General features: G+C 40.8%; 1 protein-coding gene across 8 annotated transcripts in view; it reads left to right on the top strand.

Moving 5' to 3' along the window:
• LOC140388542 (solute carrier family 35 member F5-like) overlaps nt 1-17,171 on the top strand; it is a 191,310-nt gene that overhangs the window by 110,215 nt on the left and 63,924 nt on the right. For 6 of the 8 annotated variants that reach the window (XM_072472938.1, XM_072472980.1, XM_072472957.1 and 3 more), the window contains 2 exons: nt 10,010-10,060; nt 14,880-14,984. In XM_072472938.1, the coding sequence (XP_072329039.1) occupies nt 10,010-10,060; nt 14,880-14,984 (156 nt within the window). The remainder of the gene's footprint in view (nt 1-10,009; nt 10,061-14,879; nt 14,985-17,171) is intronic. The other 2 variants (XM_072472962.1, XM_072472971.1) reach the window with 1 other exon arrangement.

Below are 17,171 nucleotides of genomic sequence, written 5' to 3'. Positions count from 1 at the left end.
CTCTCCATTGCTGTCGTGAAAGTCACCGAATTGTGGTCACTATCTCCAAAGTGCTCTCCCACAACCAAATCTAACACTTGGCCCGGTTCATTACCCAGTACCAAATCCAATGTGGCTCCGCCTCTTGTCGGTCTATCCACATATTGTGTGAGGATACCCTCCTGCACACACTGGATAAAAACAGCCCCATCTAAACTATTCGAATTATAATGGTTCCAATCAATATTTGGAAAGTTAAAGTCACCCATGACAACTACCCTGTAACTACCGTACCTATCCAAAATCTGCATTGCAATCTTTTCCTCCACATCTCTGTTACTGTTTGGGGGCCTATAGAAACCTCCTAACAAAGTGACCGCTCCTTTCCTATTTCTAACTTCAGCCCACACTACCTCAATAGACAGATCCTCCTCAAACTGCCTTTCTGCAGCAATTATACTATCCTTGATTAACAATGCTACTCCTCCACCTCTTTTACTACCTTCCCTAATCTTACTGAAACATCTAAACCCCTGAACCTCCAACAACATTCCTGCCCCTGTTCTATCCACGTCTCTGTAATGGCCACAACAACGTAGTCCCAGGTACCAATCCATGCTTCAAGCTCACCAACCTTATTCCTGATGCTCCTCGCATTGAAGTAAGACACACTTCAAACCACCTTCATGCCTGCAGGTCCACTCTTGTGACCTTGGTACCTTCCTCAGTACTGCACTACTCTCAACTTCCTGAACTCCAGCAATGCTATCTCCTGGACTACAAATCAGTTTCCCATCCCCCTGCCAAATTAGTTTAACCCCCCCCCCCCCCCCCGAAGAACTAGCAAATTTCCCTCCCAGGATATTGGTGCCCCTCTGGTTCAGGTGTAATCCGTCCTTTTTGTACAGGTCCCACCTTCCCCAGAATGTGCTCCAATTATCCAAGTAACTGAAACCCTCCCTCCTACACCATCCCTGTAGCCACGTATTTAACTGCACTCTCTCCCTGTTCCTCACCTCGCTAGCACGTGGCACTGGCAGCAAACCAGAGATGGCAACACGGTCTGTCCTGGCTCTCAGCTTCCACCATAGCTCCCTGAATTCCTGTTTTACATCCCCGTCCCTTTTCCTACCTATGTTGTTGGTACCGATGTGTACCACGACTTGTGGCTGCTCCCCCTCACCCTTAAGGATCCTGAAAACACGATCAGAGACGTCACGGACCTTGGCACCCGGGAACTGCCTATCTGTACCTCTAACTGTAGAGTCTTCAATAACTAGTGCTCTCCTGCCCTCCCCCCTTCCCTTCTGAGCCACAGGGACAGACTCAGTGCCAGAGACCTGGTCACCGTGGCTTACCTCTGGTAGGTCCCCCCCCCAACAGTATCCAAAACGGTATACCTATTATTGAGGGGAACAACTGCAGGGGATCCCTGCACTAACTGCTTCTTCCCCCTCCTTTTAAATGTCACCCAGCTACCTTCATTCTTAGGAGTAACTACATCCCTGTAGCCTCTATCTATAACTGACTCTGCCTCCTGAATGATCCTCAGTTCGTCCAGCTCCAGTTCCCTAACACAGTCTTTGAGGAGCTGGTGATGGGTGCACTTCCCGCAGGTGAACTCAGGGCCACTGACGGTGTCCCTCACCTTGAACATCCTGCAGGAGGAACATTGCACTGCCCTCTCTGCCATCCCTTCCATTTATCCACTTGACAATTACAGAGAAAAAAAAAGCTTACCTAATTTTCACACTCCCCGCAGGTTAGAGGTGGTGGAAGGATGGAGAGAGGAAAAGGAAACAAAAGCTTGCCTCACCAACTCACCACACAGTCTTTTTTTTTGGTTAGAGGAGGAGGATGGGTGGAAGACACTACCTGTGTAGTGTCTCGGGTTTAGCCACTGCCTGAAATATATTAGTTCTAGAAACTCACCCGACAGCAGCTTTCCACAATTCACTCCCTGCAACAGCCAATCGGCGTCACCCCTCTGCCGCCCTCTGCAGGATACTTGCCTCAACTTGTCCCCGCAGTCTATCCTCACTGAGAGCTCCGTCTCGTCGCAGTGACTGCACCGGAGGCAAATCACTCCCCGCAACAGCCGATCAGCATTGCCGCTCTGCCGCCCTCTTAAAACAGATGAGGAGAAACTACTTCTCCCAAAGGTTGTGAATCTGGAATTCACTATCCCAGAATACGGTGGATGCTGGGGCAGTGAGTAAAATTTAAGGAGGAATTAGACAGATTTTTAATTAGTAATGGGTTGAAGAGTTACGTAGAATGGGCAGGATCGGTGGAGTTGCAACCATGATGAGATCACCCATGATCGTATTGAATGGTGGAGCAGGCTCGCGAGGCTAAATTGCCTGCTCCTAGTTTTTTTATTATGTTCTAAGAAAGAACTGTTCTGTCTAATTCCACCTTTCCAGCTCTTGGTCTGTAGTCCTGTAGATAACAGCACCTCAAGCACAAATCTGCTGTTTTTCATTGATAAGGGGATTTCTTGAGGGATATGGGGTTATGGGGAGAAGGCAGGAGAATGGGGATTAGGAACATGTCAGCCATAATCAATTAGCAGAGCAGACTCGATGGGCCGAATGGCCTACTGCTCCAAAATCAATGCTCTTTCCCACCCATGCTACTTGTCGTGAAAAAGCATCTGGCATTCTGTATTTAACTTTGCTGTTCAATAATGGTTACTTGGCTGAGGTAGTGGAAGGCTGCTGCTATTTGTGACTTGATACCCCACCATAAATGTCTCTACAGCTACATGAGTGATTTAATAAGCTATCGATAATTAGATAGTACCCTTCATTTAAATGCAAGTCTTATCAGGTTCATGTCACCAGATTGATCAGCTAAGAAGTACTCAATCTTGCCCTCCAGTCTACAGGTTACTTCCCTTTATTGCCACTAATTTATATTCTGAGATTCAACCAGTACATGCTCCTCAAACTCCCGAGTGCTTTTTACAGATTGGAGTGATGATGCACAATGCTCTGACCCACTTAATTTTTTATGTGATACAGGGCCATGTTCTTGGAGTATTTTCAATGTGGTCAAACACACTCTTTTTGTGAATAATCTGCTTAATCCAAAATTAGCATAATTCCACTTATTTGATCATTCAATTTTAACATGGTAAAATGGAAATTTAGTGCTATTTAGATCGTTCAGATTAAATTATTGTAGTTTTTTGTGCAGCGATTGGCTGAATTATGGAAGTAGACAATTTAACCTTTGGTTTACATATTCCTTAAATGGGAATTCTATGGAACTGCTGTGGTTTGGGCATTGTACTCACCTTGGACTTCCGACACTGATCCCAATACGTTTTCAAAGGCTTCAGGTAATCAGTGCCAGAAAATCTGCCAGTGATAGGGAAGAGGAAGAATATAACATTTCAAGCTTCGAGCACTTCCCTCACTGAGAGCCTTCTCAGGCTACTGAAAAGTAAAGGGGCTGGATTCTCCGTCGGTGGAATCCTCCATTTCGCTGGCAGCGCACTTGCACCCACTGATTTCCCGACGGTGTGGGGCTGCCAACAATGGGAAACCACATTGGCCAGCTGCCGAGTGGAGAATCCTGCTGCACGCAGGGGCTCACCCCACCAGAAAACTTGTGCGGCGGGTCGGAGAATCTCGCTGAAGGAATTTTAAGCTTGGTGAATTGGCTAAGTCATTTTTGTAGTTTAAAATTGAATCCCTAAGCCTCTCTCCTCTACTCCAATCGCAACTTTTGACATTAGAAACACGTTGGTCTGCATTGCTATTTTGTTAATGGCAGAGAATACAGAATATATTGTTTTTTTTACAACTAGCATATAATTTCAATGTGACTTCCCACTTAGGATATTGAACATGTCTGTACTTGCACTTCGAAGGTAAAGGGGAACCAAGGAAACATTCACCACCTGATTCCCTTTGCTTGCCCACAGTTCTGCAGTCTGAAATCATGGCATGATGGAGTGTATGCAAGGCTAAACCAATGAAGGGGGAAAAAACAAACAGTATAGAAACAAATTGCAGTCCTGGGGGAGGACTCCATTCTGCCCAACCACCGCTGTGCTTTCACTCCTTGAGATTTTCAGCATGACCAGATGTACTTAATAATTTAAAGTTGCAAAGCTCAGCTCCTTTGCAGTTTTGTTTTTATGTGTTTCTTTGGTCTGCAAGTTAGTAAAATAAGTGTTGAGATGTTATAAATTTGAAGAGTACATAAAACAGTTGAAAAAAGGAATGGACATTTCCATCGATCCAGAAATGGGGTGGGATTCTCTGGTCCCCCAGCTGCTTGTTTCTCAGCGTCACACCTTGCGCAGGGGTGCGCTGCCAGAGGGAATGGAGAATCTCCGGCCGTTGATTTATTACTTGAAGTAGTTCGGCATAAGTGAAAATCAGTAGAATGAAGTGCTGTTGTCTGCTACAGGACTGTATTTGTCGTCAGTCACCATCTTTAAATCACTCCTAAAGATAGACAAAGGACCTGAATGTCACAACGATCTGTGTATTACAAAGCAATTCTGAATCAAAGCTACATTAACTGGATTGTAACTGCTTTTACTCATCGATGTGTAACCACAGGAGTATAAGCAATATAAATTAGAAACCTATATCGGCAATTGTACCCAAGAAAATAGAAAGAAAATTTTATTTTTTATAAAATATAGTCAACAGATTCCTCCACCTGAATCAATTCTCATTAGCTTAAATTGAGCAAGATGTGCAATATACGTTGTGAATATTAAAATAGCACCAGACTTTGGAATCCTGTTCATGTTTAATCTCATGAGGAGATAAAGAATTGGAACTAACTTGTTTTTCTGGCAACACAAGTAACAGGAATGGAGAATAGATGCACAACATGGATATTTCTGCACGGAAATTTGTGTCATCATACAAATGAAAAGCTGCCACACAAGCAGGCATAATTTTGTTTATGTTGCTATTAAACCTCAATCAAACTATATAGCCCGGTGCCAGTATGATCTTGGTTTAACCTATTATTCATCACCTGCTTTGGCAGACATATTCAAGAAGTTCAAAATATTTTCTGATTCGGGTCTCCTAGAGTCTTTAAAGCCAAAGAGAGGTGATGAGCAAGAAACACAAAGTAAAATGGTTATTTCTTTATGTATCCTATCTCTCTCTATCAATCCTTTATCCTTGTTAGTTATGTACCTTTTACCACCCGCTGCCCCAATTTCCTCCCATTGTAGCATTTAACTGAATCCAAAAGGGAATCTGGGCCCCATCAGTGGTGCTCTTAGAAGTTTGCTCTGAGATGCATTTCCCTCCATGTACTTCTCCTTAATTGGCCTTGACTCCTTTTCTGTAACATGATTGAGGTTCAGAGCTGTGGTTTTCGATCACATCTGTGCCCCACCTATTTTCTGTTTTGCTCATTAGCATTCTAGCATGCTGTTTATTTTTACCTCAATAAAGATTTCAACGAAGTTTACTTTTATTTTAAAAGAAAACTTGCACATATCCAAGCAGGATCCAGCTATGTAAATGATAGACTTACTCTAATGGTGCACAAATCATATCTAAAAAAAATTATAATCAAATCAAATATGTATAAAACTGCAATTAATTTAATTAAACAGTCTGGATTTTGGAAGCTATAAAATATTTTGCATACATCAGTTAGAAACTTGCAAGTTATCTAATCAAGTCGTATTTGAACACTGATTAGTGCATTTCACTAATCCTATTTGCCGTGAGAATTATTCGCTCCATGCAACTGGTTAAAAAAAAAAAATTGTAGCCCATTATTTCCATTTTGCCACCGATAAATGGCAATCATTTGAGAGTCTTGGACTTACCTAGATAGTACCTTCTAAATTTTCCGCATTTCCAAATGAATATATTTGAATGAACTAAATTTACAATAATTAGTCAAATCTACAGCTTTGTCCTCGGGCAGCTAGGATGAGAATGTAAGAGTTAATTGAACCAAAGTGGCAGAACAGGAAGAGGCAAGGGCAAAGAGCTGCAGCAGACTGGGAAGAAGGTGGCAGTTGAAAGAGAGAAAAGACAAATGGAAAAGAGAGCCTCTGTGGTATGAGTTAATAGGATTTAGGCATGCTCTTGTCAGCAATGAAGAGGGAGAAACCAGCTCAGTGGGAATGTAAAATGTTTGGTTGGTGAGGGTAGATGTAGATATCTTGTTTAATTTATGGAATGTTTGGTCAGATAATGAACAGTGTATTTTCTGTAAACAAGTAAGCTTGCTATTTCCTATTTCTTCAGTATCTAAAATATTTTTAAAATAAAATCTAAAATTGTTCATCACTCCACTCTTCCTGAGGGTAAGTTCCAAACCCAGTACAGAACAGAAGCTGAGCTCATCATCTTGTAGCACTAAGTACATTGTCACAGATGCTGTCTTTTCGATAGGATAATATACCAAGGTCTGAACTACATATTCAGGTATATAAAATGTTTCATGGCACTGATTGAACCCTGGAGGTCAAAATTTATCCCTCAGCCAGCACAACAAAAACAAAGGGCAGCATGGTAGCATGGTGGTTAGCATAGTTGCTTCACAGCTCCAGGGTCCCTGGTCCGTTTCCCGGCTTGGATCACTGTCTGTGCGGTTTCTGCACGTTCTCCCTGTGTCTGCGTGGGTTTCATCCTCCCACAGTCCAAAGATGTGCAGGTTAGGTGGATTGGCCATGATAAATTGTCCTTAGTGTCCAAAACTCATTAGGTGGGGTTACTGGGTTATTGGGATAGGATAGGCTTAAGTGGGGTGTTCTTTCCAAGGGCCGGTGCAGACTTGATGTGCCAAAGGGACTCCTTCTGCACTGTAAATTCTATGATTCTATGAAATTAATCTCCTTTGTTATTTTTGCATAGATATACTTCCATATTTGTCAATGTAATAATCATAATTAATTGACTGTGAAACAATTTGGGACATCCTGAGATGAAAGGCACTATATAAATGCCAGTTCTTAAATTATATTTGGATTTACTTATCCAGCGTTACAAACCCTTTTGGATTCTCATTCCCAGCAAAACCAATTGAATCATTAGTGAGCAACATCTACTCCTGACTTTATGACAGAAGATAGGTCTTTCTTGGAGCAGCTAAAGATGGATAGGCCAAGGATGCTGTCCTGAGAAACTCCTATAGCAATATCTTGAGTCTGCAATAATTATTCTCTACTAACCACAAGAAAGTCTGATGACACTACTGGACCTTTTCGCCAGTAAAAGAAAATCACAGCTTTGTTAGGACTCACTTGAAATAGTCAATCAAATACTGTTTTGTTGTTGAGGGCAATTATTCTCATCTCTCTGTTTGCATTTTGTTCTTCTATCTACGTCCGGAAAAGTACTGTCAAAGGTTTGGAGCTAAGTACTTCTGAAAGAACCCAAACTGAGTTAGTGACCAGATTATTAGTGAATGCATATTACTTGATGGCTGTATTGATTACTTAATCAACTTTACTGACAATTGGAAGGAAGCTGATAACAGTGGTTGATCTAAATGTGTCCTGCTTTTGTGAATTGCGCCTATGAGGGCAATTTTCTATTGTTGGGTAAATGCTGGTGTCGTAGCTACACTGGAAAGTCTTGGCTAGACCAGCTGCACAGATCTTCAGCACTACAGCCGGGATGTTGTCAAGAGCCTGTGGTCTTCACTGTATCGCGTGTACCCACTTTTCTTTACATCATGTGAAGTGAACCGATTTGGCTGGATGGAGACCACCTCTAGAGTAGGTTGAATAGCATCACTCATTTGGCATTTTGGATGAAGGTACTTAAAAACCCCTTCCAACCTGTCCCTTACACTGGTGCCAAAATCATTTGTGTCTGTGGTTAGGGATTTTCATGAGAGCCCTTTGCTCCTGTTATTCTGATTGCCCACCACTTTTCAACAAGTTATGATAGAGCCTTACAATCAAGCTTTGATTTGTTAGGTTATGAAATACTTTAGTTCTCTCTAGCCATCTGCTTTTGGTATTTAGCTTGCAAGTAACCCTGTGCTGTAGCCTCAATAGATAGCTATCCGACCTCCATTAAACCAGGGCTTTGATGATGTAAGGGGTGCATTACAGATTGTGGTGGTTACAATGTTGTTCATTGCTGATGGTCCTACATATAGATGGCCACATTCATGTCTGTATATGTCAAGCTAACATTTTCTGGGGAGAGTAAAATAAGAAACACACCTTACCATTTACACAAGATCCTTTTTTGGCATACGAACTGAATTGAGAAATAAACACATTCTTGCTATAAAGCAATTATGATAGAATAGATAAGAAATTAAGTGGCAACGTCGATGAATGATGGAACGCATGCAGTAGCGGGAACTGAAAAAAAAGATTTTAGGAAAAAGTCAATATGGTTGCAGATCAAACCTAAAAAGATTTTTTAATTAGCAGGTTTGTGCCAGAATCTCTTAACTACCAGTGGAAAATAGATTAAATCTGTGGACAAATTCAAGAAATTAGTAGGAATAACAACATTATTTTGATAGGAAATTTTAAGTTCCTTATTTGTTAATTGGGATAGTGAGGAAATGGATGGAAGAAAGTGAACTATATTCCTAGAAGTTAAAGTATTCATTTCTAAATCCATGTTTATATGTAGATGTAGAACCAAATCAAGCAGTACATTGAGTGGAATGTTTAGATGTCCATCATTGGACCTGGCTGATAACCAGTACTATCAGGCATCACTGTGTCCTGCTGAGGCAACTTCAGGATCATCGCAAAGGGCAAAGATACCCCCCCCCCCCGCCCCCAATCCCCGACTTCTTTACTCTTTAAATCTCAGCCTCACTTGACTCTTTCTGACAGAAAGTGGGAGGAGCTGTTAGACATCTTCTTCCCAAAGGTTAAGATGACACGTTCAGCTACCAGTGTTCCTTGTCATTGCTCACGGAGTCAAACTATTCCTTGGATTCCTTCCTGCCCTAGCCCTGAAATTTCTCACCCATTTCCCCTCATGTAATCTCTCACTTCGTCCTTACTAAACCCCATTCCCATTAACTTGCTAGCCACAAGACTTTCATTTCTGGCCCCCATTGTCAATTGTTCCCTCTCCTCAGATACCACCTCCCTTTCAAAGTTGCATCCTTTTAGAAGTGTAATATTACTTACATTAGCACTCCAAGGTACTATTTAAAACCTAACTCACAGAACAATTTTTTTAATGTGCAATGTTTCCAAATTTTGCTTAAGAAAATTTTGTCAAATTATTTATTGTAATGGAATTCAAACAATAACACAATTCCTGTTTATTTCTGCACTAGCTACAGCATTTGATATTGTAATACAACCCATTTAATGTCCTAATTTTTCAAGGTTAAACCACCTCAGCTGGATGCAACTAATCCAAATTTATATGCTAATGCATCAGAACTTATTCCCCAGCTAATCAAGGCATGATTGGCACTGTAATTGATTGTGTGATTTCATCATGAATATGCCAGAAAATGATCAGCCCTGAACTTTAAATTAAGCTAATGCTCGCTGTTGATTGTAATCAGCTGTTGTGCCTTATTTTCTCCAATGATCTGTGCTTCATCTCCTGATGCTTTTTCTGTTTTTCTTTATTTAATTTCTAGTTTCTAGTTGTGTTTGTACTTTTATTTTATGAACGTATGTTAGTACTAATGAACAATATACAGCCACCATCTCTAAGCTTCTATGAAGCTGCAATCCACCAGTGCTTCTTAGATTTTTCGAGAAACCTATCTGACCAAGTGTTTTCAGTTTGCAGAGTATTCACAAACCATACTGCGACAATGCAATAAAGTACTGCATTTCTGAAGAGCACTGTACTGAGACAACAATGGAAGGCACAGGTACAGGTTTAGTGTTGATGGCCTGGATATAGGAAATTGGGTGCTAGTCCCTAAACTTTGATCATCAATTATGCTTTGCATGGATTTGAATTGCAGAAGCTGCATCCTCAAGGTGTTGCCCCATGTCCATATGACCACCACATTGCTTAGTATTTGTCACATTTCTAACAACCTGGTTCTTCTTTCCTTAATGCCCACGTGACAGCAAGGTGGGAAATATCGTCAACCATCCTAGGAGTGTGTGTTGCATCCCTAGGTAAGTTTCCAGGATCTGAAATACCATCATTATACCAGGAGATTAAAGTTAATCGATATTCAATCATATTATTTCCCCATGAACCCAATGGATTCATGAGTCCAACGCTGTTAGAAGTCCTGTTCTGTCTCAATCTCAAATACCCCTTGTTGACAATAATTATTTCTTGCAGTCTTGTGCTATTCTGACAATATATACTGTCTTCTCCTGTATGCTTTGTTTTGGGCCTTGCAACTTCTGCTTGAAATCTAAAATAGACCTCTTAGTTATTCAACTTTTAAATTTGGTCAGATCTGTTGCCTATTTATAGATCATACTATAGGCCAGTTAACTGAAGAATTAGTTCTAGTGTTGGAACTCATCAATCTAGATTTCCTATTTTACCAAATTTATTGTTTTATTACCGTTCTGTTGTTCCGATTTACTTTTGTTTTTCTGTGTAGTATAAATGATATCAAGACTATTATGTAAAATTACTGTTTGAACATTGAAGACTCTTTGCTTAAATGTGGTAGCAGTCGAAGAATTTTTGATTTCATCAAAGCCATTGTAGCATAGCTTGAAATTTTTGTGGAATCACTAATAATTCTGTCAGAGTGCAGATATTTCAAAAATGGTTGGAAATAAACGGAACAAGAAAACATGGGAGTGGGTAATGAGTATTATTTAAAAACAACAACAGAAAGAAAAGTTATGACATGGGTAAGAGAAGCAAGGAAGCAGTATTAGGCATTTTTGTTCAAAGTAAAATTAATAGTGTCTAATCGTAATACGAGAGCAAAACTAATGGGAATGCTGGAAATTTGAAATAAAAGCATAAAATACTGGAAATGCTCAGAAATCTGGCAGTATCTGTGCAAAGAAAAACAGTTAACATTTCGGGTCAGTAAATCTTCAGCATAATTCTATGAGCATATCAGTAAAATGAGAATCGTTAAGTGCGAGGTATGACCTCTGAGAGGACAGTAGAGGTTTGTGAATTTGTAGATAATAAATGGAAATTGCATGAACACCCAGCAAAGAGTTGTTGGGTTGTATGACCTGTATTGCAATTTTTATGTTGTGTCTTTAATAAATTGGATCAGCGCAGTATTTTGAAAACTGACAGCAATCTAAATCATAGAATCTCAGAAGAAATTCCCTATCAGTGCACCCACCGCTCAAGTCAATTAAAAATCTCTTGATTAATTATTTTCCCCATCTTTTGAAAACTGCTGACACATTATCGGAGGAACTGGCAGACATTTCTCAGACTAAACATGTATATGATCTGAATTACCATAAACCACAGATTAGTGTCATACCCTGGATTGATAGCTGATTTTTGTAGAACTGTTAACTTGGCTCCTTTACACTACTATGCTTCCTGACTCTCTTATCGGAACAGGAGTTAGCTCAAGTTATTTAATAAAAATAGTTCTGGAAATCACCAGAATATGCCCTGTATAACTTTAAAGATTCATGATTCTAACTTTTCAAACGTCTTTAATGCAGCTTTTTTGAATTATCAGTTGAACAGAAGCTATCTTGTAAAAGTTCAGTTTGTTTTTAAATACTTCCTCATATGAATTTCTAAAAATATATTTCCATGTGTAAGCGAGCTGAAAGTAATGTTCAAGTGAAATACAAATGTGTTGCGCAATAAAAAAATTAACTGCTTTCATTTCGAGTTTTACGTAAAGTTCCGAAAGCCACTTTCCAATATAAATTTTGATAAATTGACATGTAGCTTGTCTTGTAAGACCACCGTCATATGGTGCTTATGTATTGAACTATGCCCATATTTAACACATTGCATTGAATACCTCCGTATTCAGCTGTCTTTTAAATTTATTCTCCACATTGCCTGATTTATTTCCCTTCCCTATTTACCAAGAAAGAAACGATATATGTGATGCATGAACCCTTGTATTCTTTGTGCTGATGACATTACCACAATTATATTGATTAAGGGCTTCCAGGATATTGACTCATCAATGATGAAAGAAAAGCAATACGTGTCTAAAACAAGATGTAGTTTACCTTCAGGCGAGCTTAGTGTTACTACAACATTGCTGTCCTATTTCTTTGTGGTAGAGCTCATTGGGTTTGGGAAACACTATTGAAGTGATCTTGGTGAGTGCTGCAGTGTATCTTGTAAATCATACATAAATAAATCATACATACAGTAATTATATTACAATGGTAATGGAGAAGGTGGATATTAAATATAGTGGCAGGAGAGCTGATCTAGATGGTACCAAACTGACTGGATGGATGCAACTAAATACAAATGTTCTGTCACAGTTCTGAATTGAGCTTTATAAGTGGTGAAAAGGCTTTTGAAGATCAGGGGCTGGATTCTCTGCCCCGCTGCGCCACATTTCTGCCCCGACCCACCAGTGGGATTCTCCGTTTCGCCGGCCGGTCAATGGGGTTTCTCATTGTGGGGCAGCCCCACGCTGTCGGGAAACCCCCGGGCACTGGCAAAATGGAGCATCCCGCCGGCGGAGAATCCCGACCCAGATGTGAGCTCCTTGTCATAGAGTATCTTTCCTTTGCCCTGCTCTTGACATGGCAGTTCAATTAAGATTCCGGCCATTGGTGACCTGGAAGAGGTTGATAGTGAGGGACTTGGCATTTTATTGAAGGACGTTGGGAGCTGGTTGGGCCTTCTTATCTTGGAGATGATTAGTATTTGCCACTTGTTCTACATATGATAACCAACATTTTTCAGCCCAAGCCTGGAACTTGTCTGTGGACTGCTTCAATATCACTGTAATAATTGAAAAACAAATCTACCTGTCTGGCATTATTGACAAGTTAGAATCATAGAAACTTATTGCACCAAAGTAAACCATTCAGCCTGTTGTGCCCCTGATGGCTATTTTGAAAGAAGAGTGTATTTTGTCACACATCTGCATTTTTGTCTATAATCCTGTAAATTCCTCATCCTCAAGTACCTGTCCAACTCTTTTTAAAATTAATTATGGAATCCGTTTTTGCCACCATTCCAGGTGTAGCATACCAGATCCTGACAAACCTATGGGCGGGGGGGGGGGGAAGAAAGAAAATCCTCATTTCTCATTTCCCCGGGGGGGGGGGGGGGGGGGAGGATCCTCATTTCCCTTCTAGATATTTTGTCTAACAATTTTGAATCTATGATCTCTAGTTATTGACTCATTTACCAGAAGAAATAATGTTTAGTTTTCTCAAAATGTTTCCTTAGCTTGGATGTTTCTATTTGGTCACCTGCTAATCTTTTCTAAGGAGAACAGCCCTAACTTTTACAACTTCCCTTCATAGCTGAAGCCCCTCATCCCTGGTAACAAACTGATAAATCACTTCTCTACCCTTTCCTGAAGTGTGGTGCCCAGAGTTGGCCACAGTATTGCAACTAAGACCTAGCCAGTGATTTCTAAATTTCTAGCATGATTACTTTGCTTTTGAATTCTAGTCCTCTATTTTTAAGCCCAAGTAAATTGTATGTGTTTTTAACTAGCATATCAATTTTCTGTACAAGCATTAAAGGTTTGTGTATATGGGCACCTGTGTCATTCTGAAGGCTCAGTAATAAGTCTTACAACACCAGGTTAAAGTCCAACAGGTTTGTTTTGAATCACTAGCTTTCAGAGCGCTGCTCCTTCCTCAGATTCACCTGAGGAAGGAATTGCGCTCCGAAAACTAGTGATTCGAAACAAACCTGTTGACTTTAACCTGGTGTTTTAAGACTTCTTACTGTGCCCACCCTAGTCCAACGCCGGCATCTCCACAATCTGAAGGCTGTAATGATCCATCTTTTAAAATCTTTCACAGAATATTGGTGTCGCCAGCAAGGTCAGCATTTATTGCCTATCTCAAATATCTTTGAGAAGGTATTTGTTAGCTGTCTTGAATACAACTAAGTGACTTGCTAATTCATTTCAGAGTAGAGGGCAGTAAAGAGCCAACCAAATTTCTGTAGGTCTGGAATCACATATAGACCAGACCAGGTAAGGATAACAGATTTCTTTCCCAAGAGGATATCCGTAAACCAGATGGGTTCTTATGACAATCCATGGTTTCATGGTCACCATTCCTGATACTAACCTTTTATTCCTTTTCATAATCTACCGTTTTGCTAAGTTTGTGTGATGTTATAATGCTGCTTCCTACATCTGATTTAAGTTGTTTATGAAAATTATTTATTGAAAAGATATCAGATCCAAAACTGATCCTTTGGGAACCTTCCAGCAAAACCTCTCCCAGTCTCCATATCAAATACCCACCACTCTTTGCTTCCTGTCACTGGGCCAATTGTGTATCCATATTGCCATGTTCGATTTAATTTCATAAGCTTCAATTTTCTTAATAAGCCGCATAAGCCTTCCATGTGACTCTGGATTACTTTCCAAAGATCCATATATATATCTACTGATTGACCTGTTACCCCCATCAAAGTTAAATACTTTTCAGAGACATTGGGATGAGGGCTAAGCCACAAAATGGATGGAAGTGCTTTTGTCAACCATTATACGTCATGTCCGATATTCAGTTCCATTGAAGTCCGTGGACCAGTGGAGCAAATATCAGGCAACCAAAATTATAGCATCACTTTGCAGGCTTGACTATGAAAGAAAGTTTAAATGGCCATCAATTTAACTAGGGTGATTATTTTATGTAGCGGTGAAATATAGAATTGTCAGTGGTTGGGAACAGGGTGCCCATACAACCTGAACATTAGTTGGAGACTGATCTTGGGTGTGGGACTGACCTTAAAGGTTAGGATGAATGGAGAGCCTCTTTAAAAGCCAATTTTTTTTTTGTATTTCTATAGCCTAAATGTTTTATTTCATTGCAGGCTCATTGTGGTCATTAACAGGAGCAGTGTTGTATGCCATCTACATAGTCATGATTAAAAGAAAAGTTGACCGAGAAGACAAGCTTGACATACCCATGTTTTTTGGTAAGGTTAACAGCTACACTGTATACTCTGTAATTTATTTGAATGGTAAGAACAGCTATGGTTGCATGTTGTACAATAACCACAGTTTACGCGTTAAATTTTCCTGTACAACCGTTTGTGGTTACATCTGTCCACATCTATAATTATCTTCAGATTAAAATGATGCGAACCTTAAAACTTCTGGAAGGGTTTGAATTTTTTTAAAAATTTGATGTTATGTAAAATATACAGAGCTGTTCATATGATTTCAACCTGATGCTGTCAAACCTATCAACATTCTCTAATTTCAATAGTAAACAGCATACATACACTGTCATCTCCATGCACTGATGCATGTGGTGGAATCTTACAAGTCCCTGGGTGGTGCAAACTGAGTCAGTGGGTCTGGCAAAATGCTAGGGATCTGCATCAGAACAGCTCCTCAATGCAGTTGTACTATTTTGGAAATTTTCCAGCGGTGGGAAAGACAGAGGCACAGCTGTCTGCCAAATGGAGGTGGGCAGTCAATTTGAATGACTAATGGTCCAATTCAGGATAACATTCCTAGGCCACAGGCATTTTGCCAGTGCTTTCTGAGGAAGCTGCGAGTTGTGTGGAGGTTGCCCCAAAGCTATTGTTGAAGCGCGTGTCCAAACCCTACCTTCTTGGTCCACGTACAAATTTATTGAAAGCTAACCCTTTCGAGGGTACCTCCAATTCCCCTTGCTGCCTCACAGTGGCCACCCTTCTCAGTGTTACTGCCAAGTGCCCAAATCGGCTGGCCATCTGATTGAGCTGGCAGCATAGAAGGTCTGCCCGCTGTACTGAATTGGTCACCTCCCCCCACCATTTAAAAAAATTATTCATGGTTTGTAGGCATCGCTAGCTAGGCCAGCATTTATTGCCCATGTCTAATTGCCCTTGCGAAGCTGGTGGTGTGCAACCTTATTGAACTGCAGTCCATAAGGCATAGGTAAACCCACAGTGCTGTTAGGAAGGGAGCCCCAGAATTTTAACTTGGCGTTAGTGATACATTCCAATATAGTCCAGTCAGGATGGTGTGTGTCTCTTGTTCTTCTAAATTGCAGAGGTTACTTGATTAGAAGGTGCTGCCAAAGGAATCTTAGTGATTTTCTGCAGTGCAGCTTGTAGATTGTACACACTGCTGCCATTGTATGTTGGTGGTGGAGGGAGTGAATGTTTAACGTGGTGGATGAGAGGGAAGAATCGAGTAGGCTGTTTTGTCCTGGATAGTGTGGAGCTTATTGGAGTTGCACTCATCCAGCCAAGTAGAGAGTATTCCATCGCACTCCTGACTTGTGCTTTGTAGATCGGGAACAAGCTTCGGGGAATCAGGGGCCGAGTTACCACAAAATTTCCTGTTTTAGCCGCCATATTTATATTGCTGGTCCAGTTCAGTTTCTGGGTCAATGGTAACCCTGTTCACTCTTAATGAATGCCTCCTTCTGGCAATATTGCAGAGGGGTCCCACCTCCTGCCCAAGTATGTTGACCACTCTTTAAAAACCATTCTGGCAATGGAACCACTTCAGTAAAATCTCACCTGTGGATAACCACACAACCATTGAATGTATGCAATATTGACAAGCATTTGGTTATTTTTTTAAAATATTTTTATTCTCCTTTTTCACATTTTCTCCCAAATTTACACCCACCAACAATAAACAATAATTAGTAACGAATGCAATGTCAATCCCCATATCAATAACAACAATCCCATCCTCCCACCAAACCCCCAAACATTAGCCCGCATGTTAATATAAACGAGGAACAAAAAGGAATCGGGAATCACCCATAGTCACCCTTCACATATACAGCACCCCCCACTAATGTTCGATGCAATCCAATTCTCGAAAGTGCATAATGAATAACACCCATGAATTGTTGAACCCCTTCATCCATTCAGTTCAAAATTGACCTTCTCAAAAGTCAAGAATTCCAGCAGGTCCCCCCGCCACGCCAGGACACGGGATGGAGAGGTTGATCTCCATCCCAACAGAATCTGCCTTTGGGTGATCAACGAGGCGAAGGCTGCAACTTCTGCCTCCGCACCCGTTTCCAACCCCTGCTGGTCCGACACCCCGAAAATGGCCTCCCGAGGTGCTCGGATCCAGTTTCACGTGCACCACTTTAGAGATTACCCTAAATACCTCCTTCCAGTAATCCTCCAGCTTTGGACAAGACCAAA

Source organism: Scyliorhinus torazame, chromosome 2 (assembly GCF_047496885.1).
Source record: "Scyliorhinus torazame isolate Kashiwa2021f chromosome 2, sScyTor2.1, whole genome shotgun sequence".
Lineage (NCBI taxonomy): Eukaryota > Metazoa > Chordata > Chondrichthyes > Carcharhiniformes > Scyliorhinidae > Scyliorhinus > Scyliorhinus torazame.
This window is presented reverse-complemented; position numbering and strand designations above follow the sequence as displayed.